This window comes from Bidens hawaiensis, unplaced genomic scaffold (assembly GCF_021521415.1).
Source record: "Bidens hawaiensis isolate Kalapana, Puna unplaced genomic scaffold, B.hawaiensis_p1.1 tig00009662_1, whole genome shotgun sequence".
Lineage (NCBI taxonomy): Eukaryota > Viridiplantae > Streptophyta > Magnoliopsida > Asterales > Asteraceae > Bidens > Bidens hawaiensis.
Window position 1 is genome coordinate 529,515 of NW_027491725.1, and position 19,257 is coordinate 548,771.

The 19,257-nt window shown below is 35.8% G+C and overlaps 1 protein-coding gene across 1 annotated transcript; it reads right to left on the reverse strand.

Annotated features, from left to right (window-relative positions):
- Nucleotides 1–15,628: 15,628 nt before the first annotated feature.
- On the reverse strand, nt 15,629–16,377 carry LOC143533333 (uncharacterized). The gene is made up of 3 exons (XM_077028156.1): nt 16,166–16,377; nt 15,933–16,092; nt 15,629–15,811 (listed from the first exon to the last, which is right to left on the reverse strand). The coding sequence occupies exons 1-2, from the start codon at nt 16,355–16,357 to the stop codon at nt 15,949–15,951; spliced, it is 336 nt and encodes a 111-aa protein (XP_076884271.1). The 5' UTR covers nt 16,358–16,377; the 3' UTR covers nt 15,629–15,811; nt 15,933–15,948.
- Nucleotides 16,378–19,257: the final 2,880 nt, after the last annotated feature.

The following is a 19,257-nucleotide window of genomic DNA, read 5'->3' on the forward strand; positions in this document are numbered from 1 at the left end:
ATTCTTAAATTTCATATTTTATTCAAAACACTCATCTGTTGATGTTATTATTATTATTATTAATTATACCATTTACAGTATAAAATAATATTTATATTAAAATTATGGTTATTCGTTTGTTATCTAATACAAAAGTTTGGGTTATTATAATTATACTCCCCTAAAAAAAAAAATTCGTCCTCGAAATTGTAAGACGGTGACACATACTTTCGGATATCACGGAAACGAAACAAACTTAAAACTTTCATAAATTCAGACATGACAATTGCAAAGTCTTGGAAACAAATATTAGGACATATAAAACAGAATTAATATGAAATCAAAACCATCCAAACTGAAATAGCTGACTCGTTGCCATGATGATATTGAACGAAACTATGGGTAACCTAAAACTTGTATCGGATAATACTAGTTCTTATAAACGGAAATCAAAAATTTCATTTGAACACAGAATTACATATAACATAGTGGATAAAATAAATAAATTTTGATGAGCTAAAGCCTATGACTAAATTGTGTAACTAATAACCAAAACGAAAGACAGATAACTGAAACATGTGACTTATAAGTGGAAATAAAAAGTGATAACTAATGGAATACTAAAAAAAATCAAGACTTAAAACGTAAATTTTCAAAAACATATTTTGAATATTAACATGCATTTCTACACTGATATAAAAATAAATAAATATATAATAAAAGACACGTAACACTAGCAGATAATAGCGAAAACTTAAGACAATGTCGTATCTAAATATTAGAGGAACATTAAGCTGCAAAATGGATTTTAGTAGCACACATACATACCTGTAAATTCATGGTTACGTTCGCGACCATAATCATCAATTTACCTTACGAGTGTGTCCTAACGGTCCTTCCATTACACATCTTAAAGACTAAACTTATATAAAAAAAAATGACGTGTTGATATACTAAAAAAAATGATGTCAAAGTCTTGACATAAATGATACGAAACACGACCCAAATATGCTAAACTTCAAACATACCAAACATAAGAGTCTTCTAACATGACAGATAAACAGAGTGTGAAACTTAACAAAATCCAAATTCGCACGAAATCAAACCCAAATAAACTGAAATACGGGGTACTAAAACGAAAACAAATACGGATAATCAAAACGGTTCATGGCTTCAATTTCCCCAGAACTAATCTTTTTGCGCAGGTCTAGCGTTTTCTCCATTATTAGCTCTAGGGTCCCGCTGAGGGCAGTCTCTGATCATGTGTCCTGCATCTCCGCATCTAAAACAACGACCTTCAGCTCGACGACAAGCACCTCCATGACGTTTCCCACACGTGCCACACAGAGGAGTATTTCAGTTTTGTTGATTAAGTGGTTGAGCTCTGGTGGGGTTATGATGTTGTTGCATATTATTCTGTGCGGTCCTATGATTCTGATTTTGATTTCCCCCATTTCGTGGCTGATTGTTGAAATTCCCATCAGTACGCTGTCTACGGTCTCGGGGTACAAGGGACTGTTCGGTTCCAACCTGAGAAGAAGATTGACCCTGATTATTTTCTCTTGGCCGCTTACGACTTTCATCAAAAGACTTCTGGCGGTGTTTCTTATCATTATCAAGGTTCTTAACCGCATCAACTATCTCATTTATGTCATTAAAACGGAGGTTCAAGATAAACTCCCTATCTCGGTCACAAATGGCCCACTTGAAATGGTTGGTCTGTTGTTCTTGCGTGCCTACAGTTGGGCCAAGAAAACTAACCAATCGACTGAAACGATTTTTAAACTCAACGATGGGCTCATCATTAGCCTGAATAATTGAAGAATATTCTCTCAAATATTCACTGCGATCAGCATCAGTGAAATACTGTTGGTAAAACAAAGTACGGAATTCATTCCAAGGAAGTGTAGCAGCATAATTGTCTCCACCACGTGCAGCTTTCAGTGTCTTCCACCATCTGTGAGCGTCATCTTCGAGCTTGTAAGTAGCTAACCGAACCTTAAACACATCTTCAACACCCAACACTTCAAACAGTTTCTCGATGTGCGCGATCCAGTTTTCAGCTTCTACTGGAGAACTAGCAGTACTAAAGGATTTTGGCTTTTGCTTTTGAAAACGCTCAAGCCAGACATGAATACCAACAGGGGGATTGTTGCCTCCAGCGTTGTTCCCACCGGCATTGTTGCCACCGGCATTATTTTGCTGCAACTGTTGTATGATGTTAGGGACTATTTCCGCAATAGCTGCATTGACGGCGTTAGTAACAAGGGTCGCAAGAGGAGGGTCGTTTCCAGCATCATTCTCGTTTTGGCGATTCACACGTCTTCTAGGAGGCATCTGGAAGTAAGGTAGCGTATGAGCTGAAAGATAAAGATTTACGGAATACGCGGAGAACGAAAAGAGGAATCCTAACCCGACGTCTACCCATTAACTCACATGATTAATTATTTATTGTATAAGTTTTCTACAGGAAAGAGCCTGAGCTCTGATACCATAACTGTAACACCCCAACCCGGAACAGGCTAACGTGTTACTATTACAGATATCAAATCAACGCCACAATCCAAAATACAACAAAAATTAATGCAACCTACGTCATATTATTAAACAAAATGAATTAACTTTTAGAAGCTTGAACTTCATTTTTTTTTATCTCTCATCACTAAATTCCCAGAATCCCGGATTACCTGAAAACAAAATAAGAAAAACAAAACAAGAAAACACGGCTGAGCCAAAAATTGCCCAGTAACGGAAAGAACAATAGTATAGGTAAGGACAGACGTAAGAGAATAAATATACGAACTTCAATTCAAACTCGAAACCAACCTTTTTTTTTACCTAAACATATACTTAATAAAATTTGGATGTATGATCCGACACTTGGCCAGAACATGGTCAAACGCATGCGGAAATATATCAGAACTATAACAAAAACACCCAGAGCCAGAAACATATAACTTGTAACATATAATGTGTGACGAGTAACATATAACGTGTAACATTTAACTGAACTATAATTTAATGCGAAACATAATCCGATACACGATCGGGACGAAATCTGAATATACTCAAATTTAATCAAATGCATATACACATATCAAAACGGACCAGAAATATAGCGAAACAAAATATAATTACTAAAATACACGACGATGATGTTAAAATAAATAGGTCGTGTAATACGGAAGCACCCAGAGCCTAAACATAGGGGTACACAGCTAGCTAGTCCATGCACCAAAGAGACGGTGTGGGTGGCGTGCACACATTGTTCCATCTCAAACAGAAGTCAGGAGTCAGGAGTCAGGAGTCGGAGCTAAGATCGATCTATACGCCTCTAAGTGGCCAAGGTACTACATGAGTACTTTCAGAGACGCCGTGAACTTTGATTACGCACTGTCACGATAAGTGCCATGTCAGGAGTCAGGAGTCAGGAGTCGGAGCTAAGATCGATCTATACGCCTCTAAGTGGCCAAGGTACTACATGAGTACTTTCAGAGACGCCGTGAACTTTGATTACGCACTGTCACGATAAGTGCCATGTCGTTGACGCCCCAACGACAAGTCAGAAATGCTCGGGTAACAGAGTACTAAAACTAAAAACATATAACTAAAATATATTATATAAAATAACTGAACTCAAAATATAACCGACACGTAAAGAAAATCCGTACTACAAAGTAACGGAATAGATTCAATACTATTAGTAAACGAGAACAAAAGCCGCACTACGAAGTAACGGAATATAATTAATACTATTAGAGAAAGAAACCAGAAACCGTACTACCAAGTAACAGAATATAATTAATACTAAGAGTAACAAAAACAGAAACCGTACTATGAAGTAACAAGAAACAGAATCCGTACTAGGAAGTAACGAAATATAATTAATACTACGAATGAACGAAATCAGAAACCGTACTACGAAGTAACGGAATATAATAATACTAAGAGTAAACGAAAACAGAAACCGTACCTTATAAGCGAATGGCGATAACTATAATAAGAATTAAGCTTGAATTAAACTTCACGAGGACCTACAATTTTATTGTAATTTAGATTATGTTTTGATATCCATGTACTCTTTATTTATTTGGTGATGTCCTTTATATACGTATATATATAATTGTCTTATTATAATTACCTTTTCCCAGTTTTCAGTAATATATACTACATGCTTTAATAGTTATTTAATATTCATAAAACTGTTTACGTGAATTTCATTTATATATATTAAAACTACTAAACCTCATGTTACAAACTTTTCAACATAACTCAAACAGATAATTACATTTTTATTTATTTAGTCACCAATACCTTTGGATCACAAGTAGTTAACAAAAAAAATAAATAAATAATTAATTAAATAACGTTTTAAAATTTGTAGTTGGATATTGGGTTTCAAAAACAAGGTGCCATGCAAAATTAAGATCACGATACGTGTGAATTCATGGTGCCATGGAGGTGTTTTCAAGAACAATGGTTAGTATGTAATACGTGGCCAGGAGTTTGGTTCTGAAAATTTTTAAGCATACGTTTTACCTTCATCTTTAAACTCCACTAGCTAAGACTTGTTAATCCTACCCTTTGTTAAAATCGATAGAATGAAACAGACATCATAAATCCATATGGGGTTACCTTCGATGGAAACGGATTACAGCGCTGAGGCTTCACGCGGACTAAACAAGGGTGGCGGAGAGCAGCGGCGTATGGCTATGGCGGCGTCGGTGACGGCGGCAACAGGGGCGGTTTAATACGGAAGCACAGAGGGTGATGGCGAGGAGGGGGCGGTAACGGAACGGTGGTGGTGCAGTTTTCTGGCGAATTCACAAAGCGGGTGGTCTTGGCGGCAAACAAAAGCGACTGCTACGGTGGCGGAGGTGATGACGGCAACCGGCGGGGTTGTGGTGTTGTACAGAGAGAGATTAAGATTTAAAGTTTGATGAATCGATCTCATTGGAACTTTATCGTTTATATATATTAAACAAGTTATAAACACAATCAAATTCCTAAATAAGTTAGTTGTTTGTTGCTCAAGTTTTCGCTGGAATGTTACAAGTTGTAAACTTGCTCAAACTCAAATTCTTAAATTTCATATTTTATTCAAAACACTCATCTGTTGATGTTATTATTATTATTATTAATTATACCATTTACAGTATAAAATAATATTTATATTAAAATTATGGTTATTCGTTTGTTATCTAATACAAAAGTTTGGGTTATTATAATTATACTCCCCTAAAAAAAAAAATTCGTCCTCGAAATTGTAAGACGGTGACACATACTTTCGGATATCACGGAAACGAAACAAACTTAAAACTTTCATAAATTCAGACATGACAATTGCAAAGTCTTGGAAACAAATATTAGGACATATAAAACAGAATTAATATGAAATCAAAACCATCCAAACTGAAATAGCTGACTCGTTGCCATGATGATATTGAACGAAACTATGGGTAACCTAAAACTTGTATCGGATAATACTAGTTCTTATAAACGGAAATCAAAAATTTCATTTGAACACAGAATTACATATAACATAGTGGATAAAATAAATAAATTTTGATGAGCTAAAGCCTATGACTAAATTGTGTAACTAATAACCAAAACGAAAGACAGATAACTGAAACATGTGACTTATAAGTGGAAATAAAAAGTGATAACTAATGGAATACTAAAAAAAATCAAGACTTAAAACGTAAATTTTCAAAAACATATTTTGAATATTAACATGCATTTCTACACTGATATAAAAATAAATAAATATATAATAAAAGACACGTAACACTAGCAGATAATAGCGAAAACTTAAGACAATGTCGTATCTAAATATTAGAGGAACATTAAGCTGCAAAATGGATTTTAGTAGCACACATACATACCTGTAAATTCATGGTTACGTTCGCGACCATAATCATCAATTTACCTTACGAGTGTGTCCTAACGGTCCTTCCATTACACATCTTAAAGACTAAACTTATATAAAAAAAAATGACGTGTTGATATACTAAAAAAAATGATGTCAAAGTCTTGACATAAATGATACGAAACACGACCCAAATATGCTAAACTTCAAACATACCAAACATAAGAGTCTTCTAACATGACAGATAAACAGAGTGTGAAACTTAACAAAATCCAAATTCGCACGAAATCAAACCCAAATAAACTGAAATACGGGGTACTAAAACGAAAACAAATACGGATAATCAAAACGGTTCATGGCTTCAATTTCCCCAGAACTAATCTTTTTGCGCAGGTCTAGCGTTTTCTCCATTATTAGCTCTAGGGTCCCGCTGAGGGCAGTCTCTGATCATGTGTCCTGCATCTCCGCATCTAAAACAACGACCTTCAGCTCGACGACAAGCACCTCCATGACGTTTCCCACACGTGCCACACAGAGGAGTATTTCAGTTTTGTTGATTAAGTGGTTGAGCTCTGGTGGGGTTATGATGTTGTTGCATATTATTCTGTGCGGTCCTATGATTCTGATTTTGATTTCCCCCATTTCGTGGCTGATTGTTGAAATTCCCATCAGTACGCTGTCTACGGTCTCGGGGTACAAGGGACTGTTCGGTTCCAACCTGAGAAGAAGATTGACCCTGATTATTTTCTCTTGGCCGCTTACGACTTTCATCAAAAGACTTCTGGCGGTGTTTCTTATCATTATCAAGGTTCTTAACCGCATCAACTATCTCATTTATGTCATTAAAACGGAGGTTCAAGATAAACTCCCTATCTCGGTCACAAATGGCCCACTTGAAATGGTTGGTCTGTTGTTCTTGCGTGCCTACAGTTGGGCCAAGAAAACTAACCAATCGACTGAAACGATTTTTAAACTCAACGATGGGCTCATCATTAGCCTGAATAATTGAAGAATATTCTCTCAAATATTCACTGCGATCAGCATCAGTGAAATACTGTTGGTAAAACAAAGTACGGAATTCATTCCAAGGAAGTGTAGCAGCATAATTGTCTCCACCACGTGCAGCTTTCAGTGTCTTCCACCATCTGTGAGCGTCATCTTCGAGCTTGTAAGTAGCTAACCGAACCTTAAACACATCTTCAACACCCAACACTTCAAACAGTTTCTCGATGTGCGCGATCCAGTTTTCAGCTTCTACTGGAGAACTAGCAGTACTAAAGGATTTTGGCTTTTGCTTTTGAAAACGCTCAAGCCAGACATGAATACCAACAGGGGGATTGTTGCCTCCAGCGTTGTTCCCACCGGCATTGTTGCCACCGGCATTATTTTGCTGCAACTGTTGTATGATGTTAGGGACTATTTCCGCAATAGCTGCATTGACGGCGTTAGTAACAAGGGTCGCAAGAGGAGGGTCGTTTCCAGCATCATTCTCGTTTTGGCGATTCACACGTCTTCTAGGAGGCATCTGGAAGTAAGGTAGCGTATGAGCTGAAAGATAAAGATTTACGGAATACGCGGAGAACGAAAAGAGGAATCCTAACCCGACGTCTACCCATTAACTCACATGATTAATTATTTATTGTATAAGTTTTCTACAGGAAAGAGCCTGAGCTCTGATACCATAACTGTAACACCCCAACCCGGAACAGGCTAACGTGTTACTATTACAGATATCAAATCAACGCCACAATCCAAAATACAACAAAAATTAATGCAACCTACGTCATATTATTAAACAAAATGAATTAACTTTTAGAAGCTTGAACTTCATTTTTTTTTATCTCTCATCACTAAATTCCCAGAATCCCGGATTACCTGAAAACAAAATAAGAAAAACAAAACAAGAAAACACGGCTGAGCCAAAAATTGCCCAGTAACGGAAAGAACAATAGTATAGGTAAGGACAGACGTAAGAGAATAAATATACGAACTTCAATTCAAACTCGAAACCAACCTTTTTTTTTACCTAAACATATACTTAATAAAATTTGGATGTATGATCCGACACTTGGCCAGAACATGGTCAAACGCATGCGGAAATATATCAGAACTATAACAAAAACACCCAGAGCCAGAAACATATAACTTGTAACATATAATGTGTGACGAGTAACATATAACGTGTAACATTTAACTGAACTATAATTTAATGCGAAACATAATCCGATACACGATCGGGACGAAATCTGAATATACTCAAATTTAATCAAATGCATATACACATATCAAAACGGACCAGAAATATAGCGAAACAAAATATAATTACTAAAATACACGACGATGATGTTAAAATAAATAGGTCGTGTAATACGGAAGCACCCAGAGCCTAAACATAGGGGTACACAGCTAGCTAGTCCATGCACCAAAGAGACGGTGTGGGTGGCGTGCACACATTGTTCCATCTCAAACAGAAGTCAGGAGTCAGGAGTCAGGAGTCGGAGCTAAGATCGATCTATACGCCTCTAAGTGGCCAAGGTACTACATGAGTACTTTCAGAGACGCCGTGAACTTTGATTACGCACTGTCACGATAAGTGCCATGTCAGGAGTCAGGAGTCAGGAGTCGGAGCTAAGATCGATCTATACGCCTCTAAGTGGCCAAGGTACTACATGAGTACTTTCAGAGACGCCGTGAACTTTGATTACGCACTGTCACGATAAGCGCCATGTCGTTGACGCCCCAACGACAAGTCAGAAATGCTCGGGTAACAGAGTACTAAAACTAAAAACATATAACTAAAATATATTATATAAAATAACTGAACTCAAAATATAACCGACACGTAAAGAAAATCCGTACTACAAAGTAACGGAATAGATTCAATACTATTAGTAAACGAGAACAAAAGCCGCACTACGAAGTAACGGAATATAATTAATACTATTAGAGAAAGAAACCAGAAACCGTACTACCAAGTAACAGAATATAATTAATACTAAGAGTAACAAAAACAGAAACCGTACTATGAAGTAACAAGAAACAGAATCCGTACTAGGAAGTAACGAAATATAATTAATACTACGAATGAACGAAATCAGAAACCGTACTACGAAGTAACGGAATATAATAATACTAAGAGTAAACGAAAACAGAAACCGTACCTTATAAGCGAATGGCGATAACTATAATAAGAATTAAGCTTGAATTAAACTTCACGAGGACCTACAATTTTATTGTAATTTAGATTATGTTTTGATATCCATGTACTCTTTATTTATTTGGTGATGTCCTTTATATACGTATATATATAATTGTCTTATTATAATTACCTTTTCCCAGTTTTCAGTAATATATACTACATGCTTTAATAGTTATTTAATATTCATAAAACTGTTTACGTGAATTTCATTTATATATATTAAAACTACTAAACCTCATGTTACAAACTTTTCAACATAACTCAAACAGATAATTACATTTTTATTTATTTAGTCACCAATACCTTTGGATCACAAGTAGTTAACAAAAAAAATAAATAAATAATTAATTAAATAACGTTTTAAAATTTGTAGTTGGATATTGGGTTTCAAAAACAAGGTGCCATGCAAAATTAAGATCACGATACGTGTGAATTCATGGTGCCATGGAGGTGTTTTCAAGAACAATGGTTAGTATGTAATACGTGGCCAGGAGTTTGGTTCTGAAAATTTTTAAGCATACGTTTTACCTTCATCTTTAAACTCCACTAGCTAAGACTTGTTAATCCTACCCTTTGTTAAAATCGATAGAATGAAACAGACATCATAAATCCATATGGGGTTACCTTCGATGGAAACGGATTACAGCGCTGAGGCTTCACGCGGACTAAACAAGGGTGGCGGAGAGCAGCGGCGTATGGCTATGGCGGCGTCGGTGACGGCGGCAACAGGGGCGGTTTAATACGGAAGCACAGAGGGTGATGGCGAGGAGGGGGCGGTAACGGAACGGTGGTGGTGCAGTTTTCTGGCGAATTCACAAAGCGGGTGGTCTTGGCGGCAAACAAAAGCGACTGCTACGGTGGCGGAGGTGATGACGGCAACCGGCGGGGTTGTGGTGTTGTACAGAGAGAGATTAAGATTTAAAGTTTGATGAATCGATCTCATTGGAACTTTATCGTTTATATATATTAAACAAGTTATAAACACAATCAAATTCCTAAATAAGTTAGTTGTTTGTTGCTCAAGTTTTCGCTGGAATGTTACAAGTTGTAAACTTGCTCAAACTCAAATTCTTAAATTTCATATTTTATTCAAAACACTCATCTGTTGATGTTATTATTATTATTATTAATTATACCATTTACAGTATAAAATAATATTTATATTAAAATTATGGTTATTCGTTTGTTATCTAATACAAAAGTTTGGGTTATTATAATTATACTCCCCTAAAAAAAAATTTCGTCCTCGAAATTGTAAGACGGTGACACATACTTTCGGATATCACGGAAACGAAACAAACTTAAAACTTTCATAAATTCAGACATGACAATTGCAAAGTCTTGGAAACAAATATTAGGACATATAAAACAGAATTAATATGAAATCAAAACCATCCAAACTGAAATAGCTGACTCGTTGCCATGATGATATTGAACGAAACTATGGGTAACCTAAAACTTGTATCGGATAATACTAGTTCTTATAAACGGAAATCAAAAATTTCATTTGAACACAGAATTACATATAACATAGTGGATAAAATAAATAAATTTTGATGAGCTAAAGCCTATGACTAAATTGTGTAACTAATAACCAAAACGAAAGACAGATAACTGAAACATGTGACTTATAAGTGGAAATAAAAAGTGATAACTAATGGAATACTAAAAAAAATCAAGACTTAAAACGTAAATTTTCAAAAACATATTTTGAATATTAACATGCATTTCTACACTGATATAAAAATAAATAAATATATAATAAAAGACACGTAACACTAGCAGATAATAGCGAAAACTTAAGACAATGTCGTATCTAAATATTAGAGGAACATTAAGCTGCAAAATGGATTTTAGTAGCACACATACATACCTGTAAATTCATGGTTACGTTCGCGACCATAATCATCAATTTACCTTACGAGTGTGTCCTAACGGTCCTTCCATTACACATCTTAAAGACTAAACTTATATAAAAAAAATGACGTGTTGATATACTAAAAAAAATGATGTCAAAGTCTTGACATAAATGATACGAAACACGACCCAAATATGCTAAACTTCAAACATACCAAACATAAGAGTCTTCTAACATGACAGATAAACAGAGTGTGAAACTTAACAAAATCCAAATTCGCACGAAATCAAACCCAAATAAACTGAAATACGGGGTACTAAAACGAAAACAAATACGGATAATCAAAACGGTTCATGGCTTCAATTTCCCCAGAACTAATCTTTTTGCGCAGGTCTAGCGTTTTCTCCATTATTAGCTCTAGGGTCCCGCTGAGGGCAGTCTCTGATCATGTGTCCTGCATCTCCGCATCTAAAACAACGACCTTCAGCTCGACGACAAGCACCTCCATGACGTTTCCCACACGTGCCACACAGAGGAGTATTTCAGTTTTGTTGATTAAGTGGTTGAGCTCTGGTGGGGTTATGATGTTGTTGCATATTATTCTGTGCGGTCCTATGATTCTGATTTTGATTTCCCCCATTTCGTGGCTGATTGTTGAAATTCCCATCAGTACGCTGTCTACGGTCTCGGGGTACAAGGGACTGTTCGGTTCCAACCTGAGAAGAAGATTGACCCTGATTATTTTCTCTTGGCCGCTTACGACTTTCATCAAAAGACTTCTGGCGGTGTTTCTTATCATTATCAAGGTTCTTAACCGCATCAACTATCTCATTTATGTCATTAAAACGGAGGTTCAAGATAAACTCCCTATCTCGGTCACAAATGGCCCACTTGAAATGGTTGGTCTGTTGTTCTTGCGTGCCTACAGTTGGGCCAAGAAAACTAACCAATCGACTGAAACGATTTTTAAACTCAACGATGGGCTCATCATTAGCCTGAATAATTGAAGAATATTCTCTCAAATATTCACTGCGATCAGCATCAGTGAAATACTGTTGGTAAAACAAAGTACGGAATTCATTCCAAGGAAGTGTAGCAGCATAATTGTCTCCACCACGTGCAGCTTTCAGTGTCTTCCACCATCTGTGAGCGTCATCTTCGAGCTTGTAAGTAGCTAACCGAACCTTAAACACATCTTCAACACCCAACACTTCAAACAGTTTCTCGATGTGCGCGATCCAGTTTTCAGCTTCTACTGGAGAACTAGCAGTACTAAAGGATTTTGGCTTTTGCTTTTGAAAACGCTCAAGCCAGACATGAATACCAACAGGGGGATTGTTGCCTCCAGCGTTGTTCCCACCGGCATTGTTGCCACCGGCATTATTTTGCTGCAACTGTTGTATGATGTTAGGGACTATTTCCGCAATAGCTGCATTGACGGCGTTAGTAACAAGGGTCGCAAGAGGAGGGTCGTTTCCAGCATCATTCTCGTTTTGGCGATTCACACGTCTTCTAGGAGGCATCTGGAAGTAAGGTAGCGTATGAGCTGAAAGATAAAGATTTACGGAATACGCGGAGAACGAAAAGAGGAATCCTAACCCGACGTCTACCCATTAACTCACATGATTAATTATTTATTGTATAAGTTTTCTACAGGAAAGAGCCTGAGCTCTGATACCATAACTGTAACACCCCAACCCGGAACAGGCTAACGTGTTACTATTACAGATATCAAATCAACGCCACAATCCAAAATACAACAAAAATTAATGCAACCTACGTCATATTATTAAACAAAATGAATTAACTTTTAGAAGCTTGAACTTCATTTTTTTTTATCTCTCATCACTAAATTCCCAGAATCCCGGATTACCTGAAAACAAAATAAGAAAAACAAAACAAGAAAACACGGCTGAGCCAAAAATTGCCCAGTAACGGAAAGAACAATAGTATAGGTAAGGACAGACGTAAGAGAATAAATATACGAACTTCAATTCAAACTCGAAACCAACCTTTTTTTTTACCTAAACATATACTTAATAAAATTTGGATGTATGATCCGACACTTGGCCAGAACATGGTCAAACGCATGCGGAAATATATCAGAACTATAACAAAAACACCCAGAGCCAGAAACATATAACTTGTAACATATAATGTGTGACGAGTAACATATAACGTGTAACATTTAACTGAACTATAATTTAATGCGAAACATAATCCGATACACGATCGGGACGAAATCTGAATATACTCAAATTTAATCAAATGCATATACACATATCAAAACGGACCAGAAATATAGCGAAACAAATATAATTACTAAAATACACGACGATGATGTTAAAATAAATAGGTCGTGTAATACGGAAGCACCCAGAGCCTAAACATAGGGGTACACAGCTAGCTAGTCCATGCACCAAAGAGACGGTGTGGGTGGCGTGCACACATTGTTCCATCTCAAACAGAAGTCAGGAGTCAGGAGTCAGGAGTCGGAGCTAAGATCGATCTATACGCCTCTAAGTGGCCAAGGTACTACATGAGTACTTTCAGAGACGCCGTGAACTTTGATTACGCACTATCACGATAAGTGCCATGTCAGGAGTCAGGAGTCAGGAGTCGGAGCTAAGATCGATCTATACGCCTCTAAGTGGCCAAGGTACTACATGAGTACTTTCAGAGACGCCGTGAACTTTGATTACGCACTGTCACGATAAGTGCCATGTCGTTGACGCCCCAACGACAAGTCAGAAATGCTCGGGTAACAGAGTACTAAAACTAAAAACATATAACTAAAATATATTATATAAAATAACTGAACTCAAAATATAACCGACACGTAACGAAAATCCGTACTACAAAGTAACGGAATAGATTCAATACTATTAGTAAACGAGAACAAAAGCCGCACTACGAAGTAACGGAATATAATTAATACTATTAGAGAAAGAAACCAGAAACCGTACTACCAAGTAACAGAATATAATTAATACTAAGAGTAACAAAAACAGAAACCGTACTATGAAGTAACAAGAAACAGAATCCGTACTAGGAAGTAACGAAATATAATTAATACTACGAATGAACGAAATCAGAAACCGTACTACGAAGTAACGGAATATAATAATACTAAGAGTAAACGAAAACAGAAACCGTACCTTATAAGCGAATGGCGATAACTATAATAAGAATTAAGCTTGAATTAAACTTCACGAGGACCTACAATTTTATTGTAATTTAGATTATGTTTTGATATCCATGTACTCTTTATTTATTTGGTGATGTCCTTTATATACGTATATATATAATTGTCTTGTTATAATTACCTTTTCCCAGTTTTCAGTAATATATACTACATGCTTTAATAGTTATTTAATATTCATAAAACTGTTTACGTGAATTTCATTTATATATATTAAAACTACTAAACCTCATGTTACAAACTTTTCAACATAACTCAAACAGATAATTACATTTTTATTTATTTAGTCACCAATACCTTTGGATCACAAGTAGTTAACAAAAAAAATAAATAAATAATTAATTAAATAACGTTTTAAAATTTGTAGTTGGATATTGGGTTTCAAAAACAAGGTGCCATGCAAAATTAAGATCACGATACGTGTGAATTCATGGTGCCATGGAGGTGTTTTCAAGAACAATGGTTAGTATGTAATACGTGGCCAGGAGTTTGGTTCTGAAAATTTTTAAGCATACGTTTTACCTTCATCTTTAAACTCCACTAGCTAAGACTTGTTAATCCTACCCTTTGTTAAAATCGATAGAATGAAACAGACATCATAAATCCATATGGGGTTACCTTCGATGGAAACGGATTACAGCGCTGAGGCTTCACGCGGACTAAACAAGGGTGGCGGAGAGCAGCGGCGTATGGCTATGGCGGCGTCGGTGACGGCGGCAACAGGGGCGGTTTAATACGGAAGCACAGAGGGTGATGGCGAGGAGGGGGCGGTAACGGAACGGTGGTGGTGCAGTTTTCTGGCGAATTCACAAAGCGGGTGGTCTTGGCGGCAAACAAAAGCGACTGCTACGGTGGCGGAGGTGATGACGGCAACCGGCGGGGTTGTGGTGTTGTACAGAGAGAGATTAAGATTTAAAGTTTGATGAATCGATCTCATTGGAACTTTATCGTTTATATATATTAAACAAGTTATAAACACAATCAAATTCCTAAATAAGTTAGTTGTTTGTTGCTCAAGTTTTCGCTGGAATGTTACAAGTTGTAAACTTGCTCAAACTCAAATTCTTAAATTTCATATTTTATTCAAAACACTCATCTGTTGATGTTATTATTATTATTATTAATTATACCATTTACAGTATAAAATAATATTTATATTAAAATTATGGTTATTCGTTTGTTATCTAATACAAAAGTTTGGGTTATTATAATACGTGTTTCTAATGATTAGTTTTTTTAGATGTCTAAATATTAGTTGGATCAACTTGTTATGTTCTAGAATTAAGTGTATGACATTTCTAACTTGTGACCATGAATTTGTGTTAACCTTAAACATTTAGTTATCAACCCATATTTGCTAAATATATACCTATATATTTGGTCGGCCCAAGACAGCTAATTGCTTTAAGTGCTCAACAAAATAATATATTGTAACACCACAAAAATGTGAATGGGATAACCTCTTTTAGACTAGGCAAAGTGCTGTTATTGTCAAACTACCTCATGTTTTTTTAGGTTTTGGCGTTCATGTGTAAGCCCACAGAATTAAAAAAAAAACAAAAGCAGTTTTTCTCCATATTAAGATTTATGCATACCTCAATTAAATTGGATGAGCTGCAAACCATATCAATACAAAATTCAGAAAAACTTGGATTGCCCTTGCCACATCAGCTCTAAATAAACCTTGAACACGCAAAAGAAAACCTGCATTGATTAATAAAACAAAAGGGTAAATCAAAAAATGTAAAACACAAGAGCGAAAAAAACCATGCATATTTGAATCAATCAACTCCAACAAATGATGTCATGTAATTATTCTACTTACATAAAAAAATATAATATTAGGCAGCTTGTTGAGGCAGAACACTTCCAGGAGCAGGAAGATGGCTCAAAACCAAAGGCGGGCGGATGGCACGATGATTTGCTTCCTTTTCTTTACGGGCCTTAAACATTTCTTCAGTCTCAATAACAACCAACCTTTTAACCTATCTTTTGAAGTTAGGTTTAATCTACTGAAACCAAATAAAGAAATAAATAAAAACCAGATTTGAGAACAACCTGCTGAAGCATTCCTCTAACAGTAGGAGTATTCCACCTCATGACGGTCCGATTGCACTTTCCTAAACGTAGCGCTTCTAAAGTGCGCCTGTGAAGTCTCCTGGTTCCCGGGATTCCTCTAACCAGAGTTATGTATAGATTGGGACTCCATGCTATTGGGACACATGCTTTATAAGCTTTGTAAGCATTCATCTTTATGGCTTTCTGAGCACCTTAAATCGCATAACAAAACTTAATAAGAAAACTTTAGTTTCTCAGTCTTTAAACCGATTAAGTCGCTGGACCCAAAAAAAGAGCAACGACAAATTCGCTAAAGTGAGATTTCAAAAAGGGATTTATGTGTATGCAAAATCATAAGATCATAAGAGTGAAATTTATGTGATTATGCATATAATGAACTAACTAACAGAAAATTACATTAGAATTCATATACTTTCAGCTATTTAGTCTTTAATTATTCCTACTAAACTAATATTCTTAAACTTCAAATTATTATGAAACATATAAACCGGCGAACAAACACACATTGTCGGTCCACATCACAGTCGATGTACGAGTCCAGAAATACAAAATACAAAAGTTGCAACTTTTGTGAATAAAAAGGATTTGAACTACTAGTTTGGTTATCGGTTTCTATGAGCCGATATATAATAACAATAAGCAGTAAAAAGGTGAGTGATTGAATGAATAGAAGTGTGTAAAGCTTAGCACCTAATGTAATGCCACACACACCGAGCAAAGTGCTGAAGAAGGTCTAAATTAGCATTATGATATAAATGTCATTTCACAGGATCAACTGAGTCCTAAATGATGAATTAACATGTCAATTCTTTCTTGTTTCTATATGACCTAAAGCTGGTATTATATTAGATTCAGTGATAGTAATTCGTAACTCAAAGGCATGAGAAAAAATATAAACCCAAAAGTACCTGAATCACAACAATAAACAAGACGATTCTAATCGGACGGAGACAAGATGAAGCGGCGAGCGAGCGAGCGATGTATTATTATTGTTCAACAAAATAGGGCTTTACGCTTTTCTTTCTTTCTTGAGAAATCTGCAATTTGCCTCCCCGGTTTATATCGTCGCTGGATGGAATAGCCACTGAAAAAAAATTTGCGCATAATGGACCACTAGATTTCTCGGGCGAGTTTTTTTTGACTCCCAACGTCAGTTGACCGTTCAGTTGGTATTATAGTAATAATACCAACATATTAAGGGCATTTTAGTAATCTTCTTCTAATAAATATAATAATAATAATAATAATAATAATCCATCATCCTATGGCAACAACAGCAGGAGCATCTCATCAGCAACAATCCATATAACAATAATAATAATAATAATACTATCATATAACAACAACAGTAACATCTCATCATATTAACAGTAGATCATCATCATCATCATCAGTCGTCTTCATCATCAGCTCATCTTCATCATCATCAACCTCAAACATACTAGATCCTCAAACCCTAGATTTCATCACTCAAAACCTCAAATCTCTCAAATCCCACTACCAATCGCTTCAATAATTCAGCCATCGCACCCATAAATCATTCCGATCAAAACCCCTAACCTCCGGCACCACGCCACCGCCACGGCAGCCACCGCCGCCTTGGATTCCGGCCATCTCGTTTTTCCGGCCACCGCGGCGCCGAAATTCTTTGGATCTTCGTATTCGTTATCGTCTTTACATAACGTTGTGGAGTCTTTATGGGTTGTTTGTGGTGGGTTATTTTTATTGTTATGGTTTGTTGGTATATGTCGGGTTTTGTTGGGTTTATTTGGCCGGCCGGCGAGTCGCCGGAAAGAAAACCATGTCTTCGGTTTTTTGGGTCTTCGTCTTCGTCGCTTAGGGTTTTGTCATGGTGAGGGGTTGAATTGAGGATTGGTGGGATTAATTTGATGGGTCATTAACGGTGAAGGATTTGGTCGGTCGTTTACACTAAGAACACCAAGAACACACACTGGGTTAGATGATGAAGATGAAGATATAAGGGTAAATGGGTCATTTCACAATTTTTAACAGGTCAAAGGAAGGTCAACTGACGGTGGGAGTAAAAAAAACCCGCCCGAGAAATCCATTGGTCCATTATGCACGAATCCTTTTTCAGTGGCTATTCCATCCAGCGACGATATAAACCAGGGAGGCAAATTGCAGATTTCTCTTCTTTCTTTTTTATTATTATGACTGTTTTTATATTTTAAATGTGAATATTCATTTCTTTATTTTTCTTATTACTAGTATTATCAATGTCATTTTTAGAAAGTAAAATTATTTAAAAAGTGTGTTAATTAGTTTACAGTCTTTTGGTATATTTTTTTAGGGTGCTCCTATACATTTAACTATTTAATACCTCACATATCCTATAATAAGATTACATGGGACGTACAACTTTTACATCGTAATTAAAATCACATTTATTAAATTTGTTGGTTAAATATATTATACGAGTCATAATTTTATTTTCCTCTGTCTAACGGATGAATAGCTCAACTTAAGTTGAGCATTTTATTAAACTTCAACATAGGGCTGACTAGAAGTGAGCTTTGAATGTATTAGAGCATTGATGATAGAATCTTTATCTTCATTAATATAATATAACATTTTTTTTCTGTTTTATTAACCTACCATATCGTTTTCTTCATCTTTATTTTTATTTTACTAAAAAAACCTTATTTTTATTATCTTTTTATCTTAAATAATCACAACATTTTCATAGACATCAATAGTGAATATCTATATTCTTAGTATCACTATATTTAGAGAATCACTATTCATAAAACTTTAAATTTTGAAAATATAGAGAATTGCCGAGTTGGAGATTATGATAAAAATAATCTACTCTGTATAATACTAACATATTCTTAATAACTATAGCTAGCTACACTATGATACGATTTATGAGCTATGGCACCATGGAGACTTTTGATAACATGACGTTCAACTTGAAAAAAAAAAAAAAAAAAAAACAAACCATCTCGATTCGGCAAATTTAAGGGTAACAAAAACAAATAATAGTTCAAAATTTGTTTATAAAAACTTGGATTCTATGAGAGTTTAGAGAAATAGAAGCAAAATAAAGT

Excerpts from the sequence above, each read along its gene's own strand:
- LOC143533333 (XM_077028156.1), bottom strand. The coding sequence starts at position 16,357 with ATGAATGCTTACAAAGCTTATAAAGCATGTGTCCCAATAGCATGGAGT. Across the intron at positions 16,093-16,165 it reads TTAGAGGAATGCTTCAGCAG|GTTAAAAGGTTGGTTGTTAT; the intron begins GTTGTTCTCAAA and ends TTCAAAAGATAG.